This window comes from Biomphalaria glabrata, chromosome 1 (assembly GCF_947242115.1).
Source record: "Biomphalaria glabrata chromosome 1, xgBioGlab47.1, whole genome shotgun sequence".
Taxonomy (NCBI): domain Eukaryota; kingdom Metazoa; phylum Mollusca; class Gastropoda; family Planorbidae; genus Biomphalaria; species Biomphalaria glabrata.
Window position 1 is genome coordinate 42788463 of NC_074711.1, and position 22024 is coordinate 42810486.

A 22024-nucleotide genomic window follows, 5' to 3' on the forward strand; every position below is an offset into this window, starting at 1 on the left:
AATTATAAAATATCATTAGTAAATTACGAAAAAAATACAATTTTTTCTAATTTTCTTAAAATAGTCTATTAAAAGAAAAATGCTCCTGGTTGTCAAGTTTTCAACACAATAAGCTTCTAAATTGATCTAGATCTATCTAGTTATAAAGCAATAGTGTAGATTAGAAAAAGAATCTTTGGAGTTAAGATTTAGATCTATTTAAGTATATTTATTTGAAAGAATATTTTAGAATACCTAGATTTACAGATTTTAGTTTCGACATCGACTAACCAAAAGAACTCCCAAGCCCAAGAATACAGATCTTTATTATATTTTATGTTTATAAGCAATGATATAGGTATAAGAAGTGATTCATTCAATTTTACATGTTTTAGTGTACATTAATTTTATTTTTCTTATGTAAAAAACAGATATTATTGATAAAAGGTCATCCCGACCTTAGTGAAATTCTAGTACCTGAAAAAAGTGTGCTAAGTTTTAAAATATCGTTGACTCGTTTAATCATAATAAATTTGGTATCATTGAAAAGCTGAATGAATTTTCTAAGTGTATGGTTTAAAACTAAAGATGTACGGAAACCTATATTTTTTTCCTTGTTATTTGAAAATTTCAAATTTTTCTGATTAAAATATTTTGGACAAAGTAAGAGAAAACAAATATTTTTTTTCCACTAGCCGTTAGAGGAACCTCTTATCTTTAGAATAAACTCAAGAAAATGTCATAAAAACACTCAGTTATAAAGCAATGTCTTTTCTTAGGACATGCTTAATTTCTGTTTTGTAAAACCTGAACAGGAAATTGTTTTGATGTCAAATGTGTTTTTAGATCCAATATGGCCGCCTGTGAGAGTACCTAACCTAGATCATAATAATCATATGCCCATATCATATGATCAAGAAAATTTAGTAAAATTAAAATTACTGTCTTAAAAATAAAAATATTCAATCAATAATCAATTGTTTTCTTCATATTCTAGATCTATCCAGAGTAGTTTATGCTATTCGGACACCTATAGGCCCAAATTTGAAAGTTTGACTTTGACAGCGCATTATTTGAAATTCATTTTTTTTTTACATAATAAAAAGACAGCTAGATCTAAAATAAATGGAAGGAAATTGGGTCAGAATGAATCAATGATAATCATTGGAAAATGGACTTAACTTAAAAGTTTAAGACTTACTAAACTTACTTTAGACTGTCTTAGACTTTAGATTACTTAATACTAGACTAGAGTCTAACTAAACTAAGTCGACTTAATTAAAATTTATAACTTAGACTTAAGACTCAGATTTATCATAATTTATGACTTACTAGTGACATATATATATTCTAGTCTAGTTACTTAGCCTTAGTAAACTTAGTTTAGTGTTAGGCTTAGACTTAGACTTACTCCTTAGAAGATAAATTGATAGAAGAGAATAGATCTAATGTCTAATCTACTTAACTTTAACTACTTAGTAGACTGAGATGACTGAGTAGTGACACTGTAGTAGTGTAGAGTAGTCTATTCTAAAATTCTAGATCTAAGAGTCACTAAGTTACTATTCACTAAGACAACTACAGTACTAGACTAGATATAGTCTAGATCTAGAATATTTTATATAGTCTAGCTCTAGGCTAGACTCGTCTAGATTGTCTTACAGGCTAGTTCGTCATCATACTTATTCTCTAACTCTAGATTCTAGATCTAGTAGAAGTTTAAATGCAAAGTTGTGATTGAAAATATAAAGTTCTAGAATAAATAGATCCTGTATTAGTTTCTAGATCTACTCATCTAGAGTATTCTAGAGTCTAAATAAACAAGATTGAAGATGTCAACAAGTTTAAGTCCATTTGTCTACTGGGGTCAAACAAATGCTGCCATTTCTCTTAAGGTTGACTTAAGAAACGTTGAGGTGCATAAATTATGATAGATCCATTACATACATCTAGATTTATTTTTTTTACAAAGCTTTTAATCAGCTCACTCTGTCTGTCTGGTAAAATGTTTGTACACATTATTTCTCCCACACAATTATTTCTTTTACCTGACAACCCAAGAATCAATTTTTAAAAATTAGCCAATTAATAAATAAGTTAATTAAACATTGGTAATTAATTATTTTGTTTGGCATCTTGAACAAGGAAAAGAAATTGTACTTGACAGATGAGGAGGTATAAGTTGAATTAGTCCCCTTGAGGAATCTTGAGCCCTGAGTGAATATTTTTTAATGCATCTAGGAAATGATCATGTTAACATTCACCAAGATATCTCCTTCTTCCCTCCCCTTTTCACAACTGGTCCAGACAAGTGATAGGATCATATCGCATCGAAAAAGCTAAACAAAAACAAACCTACATTAACCAAATTTCATTAGCCTAGTCTAGAGAGTTTAATAAATTACCCCCCCCCCCCCCCCCCAATATTAAGCCAGACACACACACACACCAATTAAAAAAATATATAGAAAAACTCAATTCCATGAGCATAGTTAAGAAGGTTTTAAGGTGAACTCTCCCCCCCCCCCCCCCAAATAAAACATTATAGAAAAAAAAGTAACCTAATTTCAAGATCGTAGGTGAGAGTGGTTTTGAGGTTAACACCCTCCAATAAATAACTGAAGCAAAACCCCCTCAATTAAAAAAAAACTGAAGCAAAACAACTTCTAAATTCCATGTTCATAGCCAAGGGTTTTAAAGGTTCACTTCTTACCCTCAAAAATAAAAAACTAAAGCAAAACCATGATTATACCAAATACCTTAAATAGTAGCAAAGGAGCACTGGGCTCCATTAATATAGTAAATCTATGAAATATTTAAGCAACAGTCTGAGAAAAACCAAATGAAAAATACTGTCACCAAATTCCAGGAAGCCCCCACCCCATAAAAAAATAAATGAAAACCACATGAGTGTAGTGTAGCAATATTGGGATTTTGATATTCAAGACCCGAAGAAAAAGAAACACTTCACACTTTGATCTGATCCAGTTATTGGAATCCATTTATAAAGTAAATGTACAGCTAGTTTATTTGTGTGTGTGCAGTAGATCTATTTTATACTGTAGTTCTGGTACTTCTTCTCTTTCTTGAATCTTCTCTTCTCTAGATCTACTTAAAAACTATAAAGATGTAGTAGGTCTATAGATTTAAATTGCATTGGCAATCGCCACCCAGAAGTCAAAACTCAAGTACCCATCCACACACTGCCACACTTGCCTCACCATCTTAACAGAACAGACACAACATGAAGCAGCTAGGCTTTTCATTAGACCTTATTGTATATATATATATTTATATTTAAGCAACAGAACAACAATTGACAAAAATCATTGACATTTAAACACATTTATGAGTAGGTTGTAGTTAAGCTATACATTTCATTACAACATTACTCTCAATATCAAGCATTGGTTTAGATATCTGTATATATATATATATATATATATATATATACTTTATATATATAATAAGGCATGTGAAATTAAATGTAGAAAATCAATCTCAAACTTTTATTACCCAGATATTTTTATTAATTTCACAGTCTCGCAGCTTCATGGTGTAATCAACTTACTTCTTTTTTATTTTCAGAATGTTGAGGTTTCTCTTACTGAAGAAAATTTAGATTTTAGTGCTCAAGGACTTGGAGTCAAAGGTGTAAATTTATACAATTTTCATATAGATTTTTATCTTCCTGTTGATCCAAAGGTTTGTAGTTTTGTTTTTATTAAAGTTTTTAACACTACTTATTTTATGGCACATTGTTAATAATTTAATAAAAGACTACTTCTAAACAATCATTATAGTACTTGTAGGCCTTGACACATTTTTATAAGTCTTATAACCTGATCATGGTATGGTGTTGGGGCAAAACTATTGACACCATAATTCATTGGCCATCAGTTGTAGCTCATTACCCTCCTGGATGCATAAAGGATTAACTCTAGATAATGATTTACAATGTGAATACATGCATCTTCTCTTCTGTCTACAATTCCTTTTATAACTTTGATTCTGTACCTTGTGCTGTAAGAAACATTTTTCAAGTCTGCTGAATCCATGGTCATATTCATACAGATATTAACTCATTTTATTTTTCATGACCCTATTAATGTTAATCAACCTGCATTTACAACATGTTTGGAAATGGCTGTTAAATTTGTGTTTCATGTTTAAAATGTTTAGAAATGTGTATCTCTTTTCTATATGTGTACTTACAATTACCAGATAGTTGTTTAGTGGTCAATATGATTCTGTATTTATAAATAGAAGATGACTTTTCATCCAAGTTTAGATAGGGGCAGGTAAATTGGTAAAGAACAAACAGAAATCCTCTTGAAAGAATGGAATATTTTAATAATCCCAATTGAAATCCTTGAATTAATGAACACAAAAAATGCCAGGTTAGAATGCACAAAAACCAAGCCACAGAAATAAATTCAATATCAAGCTTAAAACTTAAAAAGTTCTGTCTGAGTTTATAATGTAAAGACTTTACATACCTTCTTCAATATTCTTGTTTAGTTTATTTATTATCTCCCCTGAGCCTGTTCTAGCTATAGAGTAGTTTTGAAACTAACTCTGAAGATAAACAACATGTTTATGAATAACCTCAGCAAGTTTATTGTTTTTATTACCTGAAACAAGAATATTCGTCAATCAGTTGTAACTTATGTTAGTTTCGGTTAAAGTAAATTGAAACGATAGATGTAATAAATGGACATATGTGTTTATATATATATATACATTTACATTTTTTTTCTTCAGAAAAGCAGATATAGAAAAACAGACTTAGCTGTAGAATTTCAGATAGAGAAATCTGTTGCAGAAACATGGCCTCGTTTGACAGCAGAAAAGCTCAAGCTACCTTGGCTGAAAATAGACTTTGATAAGTTTCCTTCTGATGATTCTGAAGAGCAAAGTGATGATGATGTATCATCAATGGTTAGTTTCATTCCATGGTAGACTAGCACTGTAATACTGTAACACATTTTACTATTATCCCAGATAAATTTTGTTAAAGGCTCTTTTTTTCTGCCATTATCTTATTTTATCTTATAAACTAGACATTCCTTCAAAGGAGAAGATTATTACAGCCTAGGTGAATCCATGAGTTAATCTTGTTATGCATGTTCTTCTTCTTCTAGCCAACTTTATTGCTGCTGAGCTGTGAGCTCTTTTGCAGACTGTGCCTAGGAAAAAAAGTGTGCTGTTTTCTTCAGCTGTTCAGCACTGTCGTAAAGGGTGTTGGTTATGTTGGGCTGTAGTGGAAGTAGGGTCTGCCTAAGGTGGATTAGGGAGGGGCATTCAAAGAGGACATGGTTTACGGTTTCAAAGGGGTGGGCACAATGTCTGCAAAGGGGTAGTTGTGTGGAGTTTATTTTGTTCAGGTGGTAATTTAATAGTGGTGTGTGTCCTGTTCTTAGTTGGAAGATTGTAGATTGTTCTTTGCGGGGGAGGAAGTTAATACTGTCCAGTTTGTTAGGCATAGTCATTTCTCTGTACATGGCTCTGCCTGTGTTTCCTGATGCCCATTGGTTGAGCCACTCCTCTTTGTGATTGTTGACTAACATTGACCTTAGGGTGAGGTAGTTAACAGGTCTATCTGGTTGTTCCATAGATGAACCTGCCTTTGATAGCTTATCTGCCTTTTCATTTCCCATGATGCCAATGTGTCCAGGGATCCACTGTAGTGTAATATTGATATTTAATTTTGATATCATCTGGTGGATTATCACAATGAGTGTTGTCAACTCTCTTGGGCTGTTTGAGGTGCTGCTGTTAAGTGCTTGCAGAGTAGATTGGGAGTCTGTAAAGACAACAATATCTGATGGTGGTTGCACTCCTTCATATAATTTGTTTTCCACTGTCTGGAGTGCTATGGTAATTGCCTCAATTTCGGCTTGGAAGTTTGAGCAGTAATCACCACAGGGTGCGCTTATCTCAAAGTGTTTATTTTTAGGGAAGACCAGGAAGGCACCAAGACCAGCATTGATGGTAGCTTTGAAAGCCGATCCGTCTGTATAAATATGGATAGCTGTTTTTTGATAGCTTTCGATTGTTTCAAGCGTGCCTACTTTGAGCTCCAGTGGATTTGATTCTTTTGTTAAGGTGTTATTTAGTAAATATGTTTCGATGGTTGGTTGTTTGTAGTTTAGTCCGGGTGTAATGTTTGAAAACCTGGTAATTTTTTCTCTGTTATTGGGTAGGTGGTGTTTTAGGGCTAGTTCATCAGTAAGTTGGATCAGAGTCCTTTGCTTTTTTTGGTTGTTTTTCCTATTTCTCTGTGTTAGTAATTTATTTGGATGATCGTCCTCCAACCTTCTGTATCTCTCAATAGCTTCTAATGCTGCTCTGTTGCGCCTTAACTTAAGAGGTTCAATATTGGAGTCTATTTCACAGGCTTCTGTGGGAGTAGTTCTCATACCTCCACTAATTAACCGCAAGGCTTGGTTTTGGATTGTATCTAATGATGATTATGCATGTTAAGTAGAGATTTAAACTCTGCTAAGTCATTGGCTTTACTGGCTGCTATAGTCTACCTGTTCTATACTCTTAATAATACTAGGGAAGAAGGAGCACTTGTATGAATTTTTCTTAGACTATGGAATAAGAATTTTGTCCTTATCTTTGTGTCTTTCTTATTATTGCACAATTGTGCTGTTTTGTTCTGCTAAGTTGAATATCAGACAAATAAATTCAAATTTTGCTGACCACTATTTTCATATTTTTAAAAATTTGAAAATATAATAGTGAATTATTAAGGAAATAATTTAACTAGATCTATAACTATGTAATCTATTAAATAAATTTAGAGGTAGTCTAGATTCTAGCTTAGTTGATGTTGTAGTCTACTTATCAGTGACTGATTGTAGAGTAATAGATTTGTAGGTAATCTAGTCAGACGTTCACACAGCTTGTTCCATTCAACCTTAAAATATAGAAATATAGAATGAGTTCTAGTTAAAAAATGATTTTGCTAGCCGCATTCCTATTTCTCTATATGGTTTTCACTCTAGCAAGGATTAATACTAAGTTACTACTTTAACCTTCTTAAGACGACTTGGCCCATCTATCAGCCCAAGGCTATTAGGCGAAAAAGACGAAGCGGGCGATCTATCGGCCGCGATGTTTCCAGCCATAGGATTGGCTAGCCAGTTTTGTATCAGTTAATCAGATTAGTTCTTACTATTTTACACATTAGTAGACTGTAATGGCGGCTGTTTTTATACGAAAATTTGTTTGTATTGATTTTTTGAAGTTAGCTAGTGACAGGCGAAAAATTTAACATGTCAGCCAGTGATATTGATGAAAGCAAACTCACTGACTCTGATTTTATTTAAATTATGATAGCCCTAATAAAAATCAGGGCATTATTGAGGAAAGCTTTAGATCTAAGTTTACTTTAGTACTAGACCTAGATCTAGTATGTGTTGACGATGTCTTTTGTTGGTAACAGGGTTTAGGGGTAAGGGTGAGGAGCTGGATAGAGAAGACACATTTGAGCACCAAGGGATTAGCACCCCATAGACTGTTTTATGCTCATTTTTTACTATCAATTTAGTTCTAATGTTTGTCAGGGATATAAGAAAATATGATGCCAACTTTCTGACCAGCAAACAGCTCAAAAAAAAGGTCCCTGGATTGAAAATGGGTGGCTATCACTGTGGCAAAAATGAAGGTATCTGTTTCCATGGTACCTGGGGGGTGGGGAGAAAAGTAGTAAAATACTGTGATAGAAGTGTCTAAGGGTCTCCATGTGCCTTGTTTCCCTAAACACATGTTTTAGGGCTTATTCAGGCCTAAAACTTCTTTAAAAAATCTTACCTTTTTAATTCTGTTCTGTTTTGAAAACATTTTTTGGAAAATTTATGCGCATAAATTATGCAAATTAGCTCGGCTTATTTTAATAAAATTTAATATTTCAAATAAATTCCATAAGATTGTATTAGTTCATTCATTTTTCTTTCTTCAATAATATATATAACTATATATAACTATATATATATAGTTTTGTGTATGTAAAGTAATTAGTTTATTTGTTAGGAATTTTTTTGTAAGAGAAGTGTTTACTCTGGAAATAGTGCTCCATCTTTTTGGCACAAGACATGCTAAAATGCTCCGTCTTAAGAGGGGTTAAAATAGTCTAACTCAAATATGTTTTAGTAACTAAATAATAATGTGTCTGTGTTAAGAATGTGTTATTATGTAGACCTATAGATAATGTAAAGACATTGAAATTGAAGCCTCAGGATTTGCTCTATATCTACATTTTTTTAGATTCATATTTCAACCATTAATTTATTAGATAATTGCAATAATTGCTGGTCGTGTAGTTCTGATTCAGTAACAAATTAACATTTTGTGTATTTTCCTGCAAGAAATTGCTGCTTAATTCTTTTTGCCTACATGTCTCTCAATTGGACCCCTAGTTTCTCAAATTCATTATGAGTGCTCCTCATTATAAGTCTTGGCTGTGGCATGTATGACAGTAATTTTTAGCGGCCCCCGTAAGGGGAAAAAGCCGCTATTAGGTTTGTGCAAAATGTCCGTCTGTCACACTCAGATCTCGAAAACTAGAAGAGATATGAAAAATATTAATTCATCATTAAATGCGGCTTCAAAAGTTTAGGTGCAACGGCTACTTTTGGTTTTCTAAAAGCAAACCGTTTAATTTATAAAATTAATTATGCAAGCGATTTTTTCATAAAAATACACCATTTCTAAAACAATTACGTAAATGTAAGGGAGGCAATGTTACAATATGCTAACAAAGATGGACAATTTTTGTGTATTTTCAGTGTGACTAAGTAAAATATATTTAAAAAATGTACAGGAAATGTTTACAACAAATATAAATAATAGTTAAAGATGTTTTTTCTGGTCAACTAGCTGCTAAAATTAAAAGAAAACATTTCTGTTTGTTTATAAAGGCTAATAATGCATTTTGTATGTAAATATCACACACATTTTTTTTAATGGACTTTTTATGCAGCGATTTACGTGCAGTAGCGTAACGTCGCTACATGATCAGGTACTAAACCAATTCCTTAAACTTTTTTAAAAAATCAGATTTTATTTATTTTTTGTTTAGTGCCCCCATCCGAATAAAAGAAGATTATTTTTTTGCGTTTTGTCTGTTGGTCGGTCTGTCCGTCACGATTAGATTAAAAAAACTAGAACTCTAAAAGCTATTGAAAATCTGATTTACACTTTAATGTTCCTCCCGTAACATCTCAATAGTTTTAAGTATCTAAAAATTGATTGTTCCGGATTTTTTTGTGCAAAACTAATCAACCCCAACAAATGTTTGTTTGCTCTTCTAATTTATATTACATTCAATTTCCATGCTTAAACGTTGCAAAAACACATTATCAATAATATGTTGTTCCGTTTTTTATGTAAATAGCATATTAATGCTAAATCAAAATCTCTATACTGACTTATATTTCATTAAGTGTAAAAATGTTCCGGATATTGTTTTATAAAACATGAATTATGCCTAATGATTGTTTGAAATCGCATAATTTACTAATATTACACTTATATTATTTGACAATGCGTCACTATAATTTGGTTATCAATATCACATTGTTCCGTATTTTCATCTTTAAACAAATTTTAAAAATATCGACAATAGGTTGTTCGGGGCTTTAAAAAAAAGTAATTTACTAGAATTGATTACTGAAAATTACTTTTTAGACATTTAATTTTCTTGCTAAAACATAACATAGAAGTTTTGTAATCGATAAAGAAAGTTCCGGATTTTGTTTCTTACAAATCGTCGCCAGAAATTTCCGAATTTATTTAAAATCTACTAACGCCAAATAATTGTTTGAACTCCCTCTTCTAATTAATAAACAAATAATCTTCTCATTTACGAAATAATGTTTTTACGGATTTTTATAAAAAATATTTTAACTCACTACTCTCTTACAGTACATTTAACTTTCTACCTAAAACATGTAAAAATCTAATTATCGTTAATATTATGTTCCGATTTTTAAGGAAAACAGAATCCAAACTCCAAAGTAAGGTATGAAAATCACTCCAAATGTCTGTAGTACATCTAATTTTTATACGAGACCATCCAAAAAAATTAATTAACGGTATTACATTTATCTGAAATTCTCTTTTTCTTTTACTATTTATACAAACATCCGGAACAATCTATTATATACACTTTTCAATTGTGTTCATACCTAAAAATTATTGCGATGTTTTGAAACGTAAAATAAAGGTTAATCAATTTTTAATAACTTTTAGTGGTTCTTTTTTTATATCAAGATGACGGACAGACCGACTGACAGACAAAACGCAAAAACAATGCGGCTTTGATCCGTTTTAAATAAATTCTATTAGAACTCAGTGCACCAATGTCTATGAACCCTTGTTAAATATCTCGTGTAAATAAAGACATTTTTTTTATGGTACCGGTACTAGCCTATTGTGAGGTAATGGAATTTTTTTTCTTTGACGTCATATGAATGGACTCTTTAAATGTAATGTTAAAAGAACGCACTCTGTGCACCAATGTCTATGAACACTCGAAAAAGTGCTCGTATTAATGAAAATATATTTTAGTCTAACTAAGCCGCGTGACGTAGTGTTTTTTTTTTCCTTTGACGTCATATGGAATGAATTCTTTAAATGAAATGCTAAAAGAACGCACTCTGTGCACCAATGTCTATGAACACTTGATAAATGGCTCGTAATAATGAAGGCGATTTTTATTCTAGCTAGGCCGTGTGACGTAGTGTTTTTTTTTCCTTTGACGTCATATGGAATGAATTCTTTAAATGAAATGCTTAAAGAACGCACTCGGTGCACCAATGTCTATGAACACTCGATAAATGGCTCGTAATGATGAAGGCGATTTTTAGTCTAGCTAGGCCGTGTGACGTATTGTTGTTTTTTTTCCCTCTGACGTTATATGGAATGAATTCTTTAAACGAAATGCTTAAAGAACGCACTCGGTGCACCAAAGTCTATGAACACTCGATAAATGGCTCGTAATGATGAAGGCGATTTTTAGTCTAGCTAGGCCGTGTGACGTAGTGTTTTTTTTCCCTCTGACGTTATATGAAATTAATTCTTCAAATGAAATGAAAAAAGAACTCGGTATAGTAATGTTTATTAAGCCTCGTTATGTGACTCGCGTTTAAAAAAGGAATGATATCTTGATTTAGATCTAATCTAGATTTTTTAAAACTAGATCTAGATTTTTATTACAGTATATCTAGATCTGGATTTATATTCTAATTAAAATTATTTTAGAGTCTAGATCTAGAATTTCTAGATCTAGTTTAGACTAAAATAGACTAGATTAAGATGTAGAATTTCAATTTCTAAACTTAAAGTGTAAAAAAAAAAAGTGTAGATTTTCATTTCCAAACGTTTTGATCAATATTGTAATGTTTTAATATACTAAAACTAATCTACTATTTTTTATTTAATTTAAATTTACGGCAAATGAATCTTTGAAACATTATTACTTTTGACCATCAAAATTAAATCACCTCTTGAATATTATTTGCGAATATGCAGATCCGACAGGGATCCAACTTCGACGGGGGACGCCTCTGAGTTTGTGTAACACAAACTCTCTTTGTAATCTTGTTAATTTTTTTTTTTTTGCTAGTAAAATAAAAAACAAAAACATTCATTAGAAATACATTTAGAAAAAAAAAAAAGGTCTTAGTATATTTCCAATTCTCCATACAGAATATGAAACAGACAAATGAAGAGATGTTGAACAAATTAACAGCGGAATTATCTAGCACTGATCCGATGGGTAAGTTTTGGTGTAGTCATGATCATTTTATTTTATAATATTTTAAAGTTTGTGGAATGTTGATTAGTTAAAAAGAAAAATTGTCAGTATTTTAGGGCATTTCATACTCAAAGAGTGACTGTGTGGATCTTATACTGTGCAGTTTACATTTATTAATTTTCTAGTTATTTATATCTTCAAAAGATTACAAGTTCAAGCTACTGAAGATATCATATTAGTATAATCTAGTCTAGTATGTAAAAATAATAGGAATGCCTTTTAAAATCTCATCAAAGTAGTACATTTTCAGTTCTATCACACTCTTGATGTTATTTAATTATAAATTACTATTGCTTTTCAAATATAATCAGGGGCTGACAGTAATTCAAAGACATTCATTTCATCAGTGAATGATATTATTTTTAATTAAAAAAAAAATTTGTTTCATTATTCAATTCCATTTGTTGCAACACTGATTCTTGTTCAACTTCTCATTGTGTAATGGTTTTGTTGTTTTAGTGATGTTTTCCTCTACATTTAATTTTTAAATTTAAATCACATCACTTTTAAAGAAGGTAAAGATAATGAAATCAATAAAAAAATTTATCCAAACAATATTCATAAAAATAACAAATATTTTGTCTTTCTTCTCCCAGATATCCCGTCACCAAAACTGACCTACTTGTTCACTTATAATTTAATACAGTTTGTAGGCTACGCTTATGTTTTTGTTTCTCTACTGTATCATCATTTCAAGTCAGATGAAAGTAAGTAAATTACTTGACAACTATCACTATGTCATTGAGTATTTGATGTTAGCATACTTATTAACACTCTATAAGATTTAGTCAGATGAGCTGTACACTTTCCCAAGAAGTTGTTTTACAAATTCTAAATAAAAAAATCAAATTACTTGTATTTAACATTGTAGTACATTACATCCAAATGCATGATGCGGTTGTTTCTATTTTCCTTAGTAAAGTTTCCCTTTCAGACCTTGCGATCTTTGGGGCAGATGATGTTAAGGTCATCTGTTTCTTTCCCCAACTAAAATCAGGTATCCATTAGAGCTTCTTTTAATGGCCAAAGTTTTTAACAGTAGAAAAATGTAAAGAAGGACATAATACCATCCACATTCATATAGCAGAACCAACAAAATCAGAATTCGCTTTATTCTAATAACTGAACAGATCAAACATTTATTTTGTATTCTTTATTATTCTATCATGAGAGTAGCATGATTGTTTTAACATTTAAACTGTAATACTTATATAAAAAGGGTTAAAATTTTTCATACATTTACAGGTTGTGATTTTTATAATTAATGAGAAAATATTAACCATAGATAATAGAGAAATAAAAAATATATATAAAATATATTGTCAATCATTTATATTATTATCTACCAACAACTGCAGCAGCCAAACAAGCAGCATTTGAAGAAGTTGGAACTCAAATGATGTTTTGTCAAGCATTATCTTGTATGGAAATTGTGCACACTATTTTTAAATTAGTACATTCCCAGGTTTTAATAACCATTTTTCAGGTAATAATTTTACTAGACCTTCTGATTTGTATTGCTTTTTAAAAATTTGTTTAGTGAGTTATACAGTTCGGTTTTATATTTTATTTTTGAAATGTTTTGCTAAAAGGTAGACTCCAGGGTTAAATAAAGTTAAGCTCTTTTAAGTCTTAGCTCTTTAATTTTAATTTATTTCAAATGTTTAAAAAAAAAAAAAGAAATATTAATATTAATAAGTGTTCAAAATGTAAACAAAAAATGTGGACATGAAGTAATCACATCCAAGAATTTAGTTTATTCACTATGAATCAAATTACTGTACTTGTTTATAAAACAATTGTCATATCACTTTGATTTGTGTATTTGAAGCAATTTAAACATCAAAATTCTGATATTGAAATTTGAGTTATAAACTCATTTTTATAAAAGAAACATTGGAAATACACCAAATGTCTGAAAATGGTGTCAGGGTTCCAATGTCATCTCATTTGTTCAACTAATACTAGCTTGTTCTTTCAAATTAGACATTTTACAAAGTAAAGCCTTCTTTAGCCTTATATTGAATAATAGATATTTAAACAAAAAATTACAATGTGTGAATTTACACCAAAATTTTCACATTATTAGATTACCCTTTTTTAAAGGAAGGAGGACGGGCAATCTTCACCAAACCATGGTCTCCCTGCACTATGTCTGCTATAATAAGCACTATATTTTTCACTTCATAGTAGAGAGGGGAAGGTGGTTGAATTGGAAACGCTAATACTGTTTAATATTTACTTACTGTTTCCTAGACTTCTTTGTAGACCTCTATCAGATTCTGAATTTTAGATTGGGGGTGTAGGGTGTAGCAGTATATAGCTTATGTAGATTTTATAAGCTAATAATTACCAACTGTGTAATTTTTCATAAAAGTATGTTCTCTCTCTCTCTGCCATCACACTTAAAAGGTTAGATTTGGTTGGGCGGATTTGGCGGGAGGGGGGGGGTAATGCCTTTACTATATACCGCTCTAGAAAATAATGTCTAGGTGCTTGCAGACTTGCCTCATGAATCTTAAGAACTTTTAGGCTTTACAAGACTTAATCCATCTGTTGAAAGCATCATTTTCAACCAGAATACTTACTTTGAACACCATTTTCATTCTCTAGCAACTATTTATTATTTTTGATAAAACACAAAGTACCTTGTATTTGTCAAGCTCTTCATTGAACTTGTAAAATTTTTTTATGTGGATAAGAAAACAAAAGTGACAACTCAACTGTGATACAATGTTATACATGCTGTCAACATTAAATAGTATCATATTAAATAATGTAGTTTACTAGTAACCTTTCTGTTCTCTTTGTAGGTAAATGGTCATATTTTTATTCTGTTCTTGTAGAAGAAAGAAGTTGTCGTCAAAAGTGTGTATGAATTTAAAATAATGTAGTTTACTAATTGCCTTTCTGTTCTATCTCTAGGTAACTGGTCGTAATTTTATTCTGTTCATGCTAATACTTCAAGAGCCAAGACTTCAGATATCCCCTCTTTGTTGGTATCTGTTTTTAACTTGGTCTTGTATAGAAATCATCAGGTAATTCACTTATTTCAGCTACTGAAAGAATTAGAGAAGCAAAATATTTTTTTTAGTATTCTATTCATAAAACAATTCTTTTTTTTTAAATATCTGAAATATATTTTCTTAACTAAAAAAAAAAACAGTTATGAGAAGAGTTTATTTTTGTTTTTTTAAATCTCGCATCATCAAATTCATATTCAGACACATAATGAAAAAAAGTGTTTGAATTTCTTTTCTCATTTTTGTTGTATTTCTTTGCTGATAATTTTAAACGATGAACCAATCACAATGACTGGGTTGAGGTTTTGTTTTTTTTTTTTACTCATTTTTTTTTTTTTTGTAATTCAGCTCATTACCTAAGTTACATCCAGGTTCATTGGTTTAAAATAAATTGTTAAAAATTATGGCATTTAAATTTTAACCAAGGACATAATTTCTTTTTCCAGGTATCCATTTTACATGATGCAGCTTGTCAATTTTGAGTTAAAATTTTTAACATGGTTACGCTACAGTGTTTGGATAATTCTCTATCCACTAGGGATTTTAATAGAAGGTAATTTTGTTATATTAAAATATAAAATTATATATGCTTCATCAAGTATTTGGATTTGCTGTAAAGAGGATGCTTCTTCATGTGGTCCTTCAGTATTACAATTACTGATAAGATAATTTAGTATGATCAAAACCTATATTAAAAATCAACAATGAAGTAAGAAAGTCATAGGATTTATTTACAATGTAATATATTTCAATAAGAATAATAAAACAGTTTAATGCACCAAGTGCTTCTGACTGCACTTGGGCATTTTGTACTAGGTAATAGCAATACACAACATAAGTAGTCAACAAGTTTAAAGGCATTACTCTGTGATCTGTACCAATTCACAACATAAGTAGTCAACAGGTTTAAAGGCATTACCCTGTGATCTGTACCAATTCACAACATAAGTAGTCAACAGGTTTAAAGGCATTACTCTGTGATCTGTACCAATACACAACATAAGTAGTCAACAAGTTTAAAGGCATTACTCTGTGATCTGTACCAATTCACAACATAAGTAGTCAACAGGTTTAAAGGCATTACTCTGTGATCTGTACCAATTCACAACATAAGTAGTCAACAGGTTTAAAGGCATTACCCTGTGATCTGTACCAATTCACAACATAAGTAGTCAACAGGTTTAAAGGCATTACTCTGTGATCTGTACCAATACACAACATAAGTAGTCAACAAGTTTAAAGGCATTACTCTGTGATCTGTACCAATTCACAACATAAGTAGTCAACAGGTTTAGAGACATTACCCTGTGATCTGTACCAATACACAACATAAGTAGTCAACAGGTTTAAAGGCATTACTATGTGATCTGTACCAATACACAACATAAGTAGTCAACAGGTTTAGAGACATTGCCCTGTGATCTGTACCAATACACAACATAAGTAGTCAACAGGTTTAGAGACATTGCCTTGTGATCTGTACCAATATGCAACATAAGTAGTCAACAGGTTTAGAGACATTACCCTGTGATCTGTACCAATACACAACATAAGTAGTCAACAGGTTTAAAGGCATTACCCTGTGATCTGTACCAATACACAACATAAGTAGTCAACAGGTTTAGAGACATTACCCTGTGATCTGTACCAATACACAACATAAGTAGTCAACAGGTTTAAAGGCATTACTATGTGATCTGTACCAATACACAACATAAGTAGTCAACAGGTTTAGAGACATTACCCTGTGATCTGTACCAATACACAACATAAGTAGTCAACAGGTTTAAAGGCATTACCCTGTGATCTGTACCAATTCACAACATAAGTAGTCAACAGGTTTAGAGACATTACCCTGTGATCTGTACCAATACACAACATAAGTAGTCAACAGGTTTAAAGGCATTACTATGTGATCTGTACCAATACACAACATAAGTAGTCAACAGGTTTAGAGACATTACCCTGTGATCTGTACCAATACACAACATAAGTAGTCAACAGGTTTAAAGGCATTACTATGTGATCTGTACCAATACACAACATAAGTAGTCAACAGGTTTAGAGACATTACCCTGTGATCTGTACCAATACACAACATAAGTAGTCAACAGGTTTAAAGGCATTACCCTGTGATCTGTACCAATACACAACATAAGTAGTCAACAGGTTTAGAGACATTACCCTGTGATCTGTACCAATACACAACATAAGTAGTCAACAGGTTTAAAGGCATTACTATGTGATCTGTACCAATACACAACATAAGTAGTCAACAGGTTTAGAGACATTACCCTGTGATCTGTACCAATACACAACATAAGTAGTCAACAGGTTTAGAGACATTACCCTGTGATCTGTACCAATTCACAACATAAGTAGTCTACAGGTTTAGAGACATTACCCTGTGATCTGTACCAATACACAACATGAGTAGTCAACAGGTTTAGAGACATTACTATGTGATCTGTACCAATACACAACATAAGTAGTCAACAGGTTTAGAGACATTGCCCTGTGATCTGTACCAATACACAACATAAGTAGTTAACAGGTTTAGAGACATTGCCCTGTGATCTGTACCAATACACAACATAAGTAGTCAACAGGCTTAGAGACATTGCCCTGTGATCTGTACCAATACACAACATAAGTAGTCAACAGGTTTAGAGACATTGCCCTGTGATCTGTACCAATTCACAACGTAAGAACATCCCCTTCATACTTTACTCCTGATGAAAATTAACTTTCCCTCAACAAATACTGGTCACCATGTTAAAACACAATTCAAAACTCATAACTAAATAAATAAACAAACCTATACCCCTTCTGTGACACTCTTACCATTGTCAATCTTTGCTCTCCTAGAGAAGCTATGGGTTGTAAAACATAACTGACTGCTTTGCAAAGCCATTGGCTGTCTTTATATGACTGACTTCTCTTAGGACAGCGCTAAATCTCTTCTTTGAAAACTTCTGAGGCCAATTTCTACTTCTATTGTTGATATTCTCCACTGTAGAGAAAGACTGGAGATCTTTTATTTTTTTTTTTTGTTTACTTACCATTCTTTCTGTTTGGAGTTGAGTTTCATTTAGATTAAAAGTTGTTGTTATAAGGTATTGAACACAATAGTTTGATTTTAACTGTCCATATGAAGATCATTTTCACATGCAATTTAGGACCAAAATATGTATTTTTTGCTTAGCAACAAATTTTATTAGCCTCTGAAAGGGGAAAAGCTATTTGTTTTGTGGGGTCTTTCTATCTGACTGTAAGTTCCATTTAGATTTCTTAAACTAAAAAAGAGATTGAAAATCTGATTTCATGATATTTTGAAGCTAGGAAAATTTTGATGCCGTGGCTACTTTTTATTTTCTGAAAGCAAACCACTTTGTTTTGAAAATTAAATATGTAAGCCATTTTTTTTCATAAAAGTTTATTTGTTGTACGAGCTACTAATAATATACATACTGATTACGTTAATTTTTTATTCACCTCACACATCTATCTTGCATGCAGTGAGGTATGGTTGACACTCTTCACCTCACACATCTATCTTGTATGCAGTTAGGTATGATTGACACTCTTCACTTCACACATCTATCTTGTATGCAGTGAGGTATGATTGACATTCTTCACCTCACACATCTTGTATGCAGTGAGGTATGATTGACACTCTTCACCTCACGCATCTTGTATGCAGTGAGGTATGATTGACACTCTTCACCCCACATGTCTATTTCATATAGTGGGAGGTATGATTGAAACTCTTCACACCACATGTCTATTTCATATAGAGGGAGGTATGATTGAAACTCTTCACACCACATGTCTATTTCATATAGAGGGAGGTATGATTGAAACTCTTCACACCACGTCTATAGAGGGAGGTATGATTGAAACTCTTCAAATCCACATGTCTATAGAGGGAGGTATGATTGAAATTTCCCCCCACATGTCTATTTTGTATAGAGGAGGTATGATTGTGGTTGTTAATAGTATGTACTTCATAGCTTCTTATAATTCTACTGCAAACATTGAAACCTGCTGCCTCTGAGTATGTGTGATACACAAACTCTTTTGTAATCTTGTTGTATTTTAAATCAGTTGCTTAATGTATTAAATGTATAAATACGTTTTCTTTTCCAGCTACCATTGTGTTTCAGTCCATTACATATTTCAGTGAGACAGGATTCTTCAGTATTGCACTTCCCAACTCTGTCAACTTTGCATTTTACTTTCCATATTTCCTAATAGTGTATTTAGTGGCTATGTGCTTTGGTAAGTAATTGTCATTAAATGCCTATGAATTTTAGTCAGATATTAGTATTTAGTAGTTGTGGATATTTGTTAGTTTTTAGTGGTTGTGGGTCTTTATATGTTTGTTAGGGTTTCTTTGGCTAGTACCAGTTGTAATCTTCTTTTTGTTTTAAAAAAAAATCATACTAAATTTTTTTGATAGATTCAGAACAAGAAAGTAGAAAAAGAATAATATTGTTTTATATGAAATATATTGTCTTCAAAACTTAAAATAAAATTTAAAAAATTATAAATTTAAACAGGGCATATATAAAAGCGCATTAAAAAGTAGAAAATATAAATTTGTCGCCCAACAACCCCAGACATGCGCTTGAAACTAGTAGACTCTAATGCCACTAAGCTAGGTCGTTCATCTAACGACCTTCAAATTCTAGCACTGGAGACCATTAATTCCTTCAAGCCCAGTGCTATCTTTGCATATACTGATGGGTCAGTATCGATAGATTCTGGAAGAGCAGGCTAAAGAGCCTACATTGACTTTCTTGGCTCTTACTCAGTCAAAATCTTTGTACCATGTGTTAGTGTTTGCAGTTTTGATGTGGAGACCATGGCAGTCTGTGAAGCCTTAAAAGTCATTGACTCTTAACTCGGCGAGGGCAACACAGATTGTTGTGGTCACTGACTCAAAATCTGTACTACAGGCTTTGCAAAGCCCTGGACCATGGCCCCCTAATATCGACACTGTCATATGGCTTCAAACAACATAAAGCAATGCTATGACACCCCTGTAATAATACAGTGGGTACCAAGTCACATAGGTGTGACTGGTAACACTATTGCAGACTCCTTGGCCCACCAGGGAGGGCAAATTCCACCTACTGAACAGGCTGTAAGCTTTCATCATGCTCTGGCTATAATTAAAAAAACAGAAGTGGAAAAGTGGTTTGAGTGCTGGGACAAGTCCCAAAAAGTCCATGGAGTCTGGGAGTGCATGAGGTGCCCTGACGGCACTTCCCCGTGGTGGAGGCTGTCCAGGCCTGAGCAAGCTATTATAGCACAGTGTAGGACAGGCCACTGTCCTGTTGGCTCATATTTCTTATGGCTATGGCCAAATTTCGATTCACTGTGCCCTCACTGCGGGTAAGAAGAGGAAACCGTGCCTCATATTCTGTTTGACTGCCCCAGACTTGCTGGTCTCCTTCTCGACAGGGCTGGGAAACCAAAAATTCTCGACCTGTGTGGTGACATGTATGCACTACGCAAGACAGCATGGTCTTTGTCCAGGGCTTTTGCAAAAGAGGATTTAAGCCTCTCAAGCCCTCACTCAAATGGAGTTTGATGATGATGATATTAATCACTATACCTATACAATAATTGATTTTAACCTTACTTATGCACATATTTTAAATACTTTTATAATTGCAAAAAAAAAAAAAAAAGTTTAAATTTCTTCCATTGTTTAGGCTCCAACAATAATTTAAAGTATTTATACATTCAACGACAAAAGCAGCTTGGCAAGATGAGTCAAGTGAATGGAAAGTCTCCAAAGCAAAAGACTTCATGAATGGAGAACACTCAGCAATTTTAAGTTATTCCATTTTTTTATTGGTTATAATTTAGCAATAAATCAATTGTATTTTTTTTTCAAACAAAAGCTGTTTAGTGGTGCTTGCAACAAAGTTCACCACTTTATACTGTCATTATTTATTTATATGCTCATTACAAAAAAGTGTATTTTTCAATTTAAATAATTGATAAGCAAATTACAAAAGTTTTTTTTTTATTTTCTTTTTTATATTTACAAGTCAGACTAAAGTCACAATTGTCCCTAATGCTAGCCATGCCACCCTGTCATTTGTCATTTTGCTTGACATTTGGGCTGGGGCGAAAAAAAAAATCTAAATTTCTGAAGAAATTTCTTTAACTTGTAAAACAAAACAAAAAAAGTTTTTAATTTTTCATTGATCCTAATATGAATCATGTATTACTATTTCTCAGAACTGGATTGAAATCATCAATGTTTTGTGTTCCATTCATTGTTTTAAATTTTTACTGGTATTTTGTAATCATTTTAATAAAAGATTGTAAAACAAAAATGTTTTTCTTTGAGTGTTATCAAACCTGTTTTACTAAAACACATCTTTTCATAAAACTGATCTAGAGATCCGAACTACATACTCACTCATAAATAAAAGAAAATATTTGATAATCTTCGTGGAAAACTGTTTCTATCATAAAGGCAGTTCTAAAGCACACTGTTACTCAAGTCTCCTCAAGGTCTGATTATTTGCATTGTGTCATGGAATGAGAATATTGAGTTTTTGTAGCTGATAACTGCACAGTGGCTAAGAGGGAGGAGGAGACTGTCCAATGAAAGATCTTTTAAGGTACATTCTGAAGAAAATGACATGAATGGCGTTCCACATGTAGGTTTCCTCAATGGAACAAGTGTGGAATCCCTTAATACATGAACTGTTAAGTGTCTATACTTTAGTTTTTCAGCCTTGGATGTACGGTAGGCTACTGGCATTAAAAAATGTTTTGTCCTCCACAGGGTCTGCAGCTGTCTTGTTACCCAGAACTATAAAAATAACTGGGAAGCAAACACAGCCTTGAAACATTCCCAATTTGATTGTATCAACACTATATCAACATGTGTATCCAATGTTACCTAAGGGAGGAAACCCAACCTTGACACACTCCCAATTGATTGCTTTTAACAATATTGCTTTATATGCAATGGTACCCAAGTCGTAAAGATTAGGTAGGAACATAAAATCTAATCCTAGTTGTTTCCCCTGGAGCATCTGAAAATGAGCAAATGCTTCCTTTCAGTTATGACTAGAACATTTAAAAGACGCCAACTGTGAGATATGTCCTTCCTGCATACTTGATTTGTAAGTCTACTAACTCGCCTACAGTTATATCATCA

General features: G+C 32.3%; 1 protein-coding gene across 2 annotated transcripts; it reads left to right on the top strand.

Annotated features, from left to right (window-relative positions):
• Positions 1 to 895: 895 nt before the first annotated feature.
• LOC106067823 (very-long-chain (3R)-3-hydroxyacyl-CoA dehydratase 3-like) lies at positions 896 to 21016 on the top strand. 2 transcript variants are annotated; one of them, XM_056037544.1, is made up of 10 exons: positions 896 to 1895; positions 3568 to 3684; positions 4744 to 4920; positions 11701 to 11770; positions 12406 to 12514; positions 13160 to 13295; positions 14735 to 14847; positions 15279 to 15385; positions 18982 to 19113; positions 20556 to 21016. In XM_056037544.1, exons 1-10 carry the CDS (start codon positions 1812 to 1814, stop codon positions 20654 to 20656), a joined length of 1146 nt encoding a protein of 381 aa, XP_055893519.1. In that variant the 5' UTR covers positions 896 to 1811; the 3' UTR covers positions 20657 to 21016. The 2 variants fall into 2 exon arrangements, with proteins under 2 accessions (XP_055893519.1, XP_055893528.1); XM_056037553.1 differs by having other exon boundaries at positions 900 to 1895; positions 12406 to 12516; positions 13168 to 13295.
• The last annotated feature ends 1008 nt before the right edge of the window (positions 21017 to 22024 follow it).

Bases quoted from the DNA above. Each gene is read 5' to 3' on its own strand.
- LOC106067823 (XM_056037544.1), top strand. From the start codon at position 1,812: ATGTCAACAAGTTTAAGTCCATTTGTCTACTGGGGTCAAACAAATGCT. The intron at 12,515-13,159 runs AAGTAAGTAAAT...TTATCTACCAAC, and splicing joins CATCATTTCAAGTCAGATGA to AACTGCAGCAGCCAAACAAG. The intron at 15,386-18,981 runs GTAATTTTGTTA...TTTCTTTTCCAG, and splicing joins ACTAGGGATTTTAATAGAAG to CTACCATTGTGTTTCAGTCC.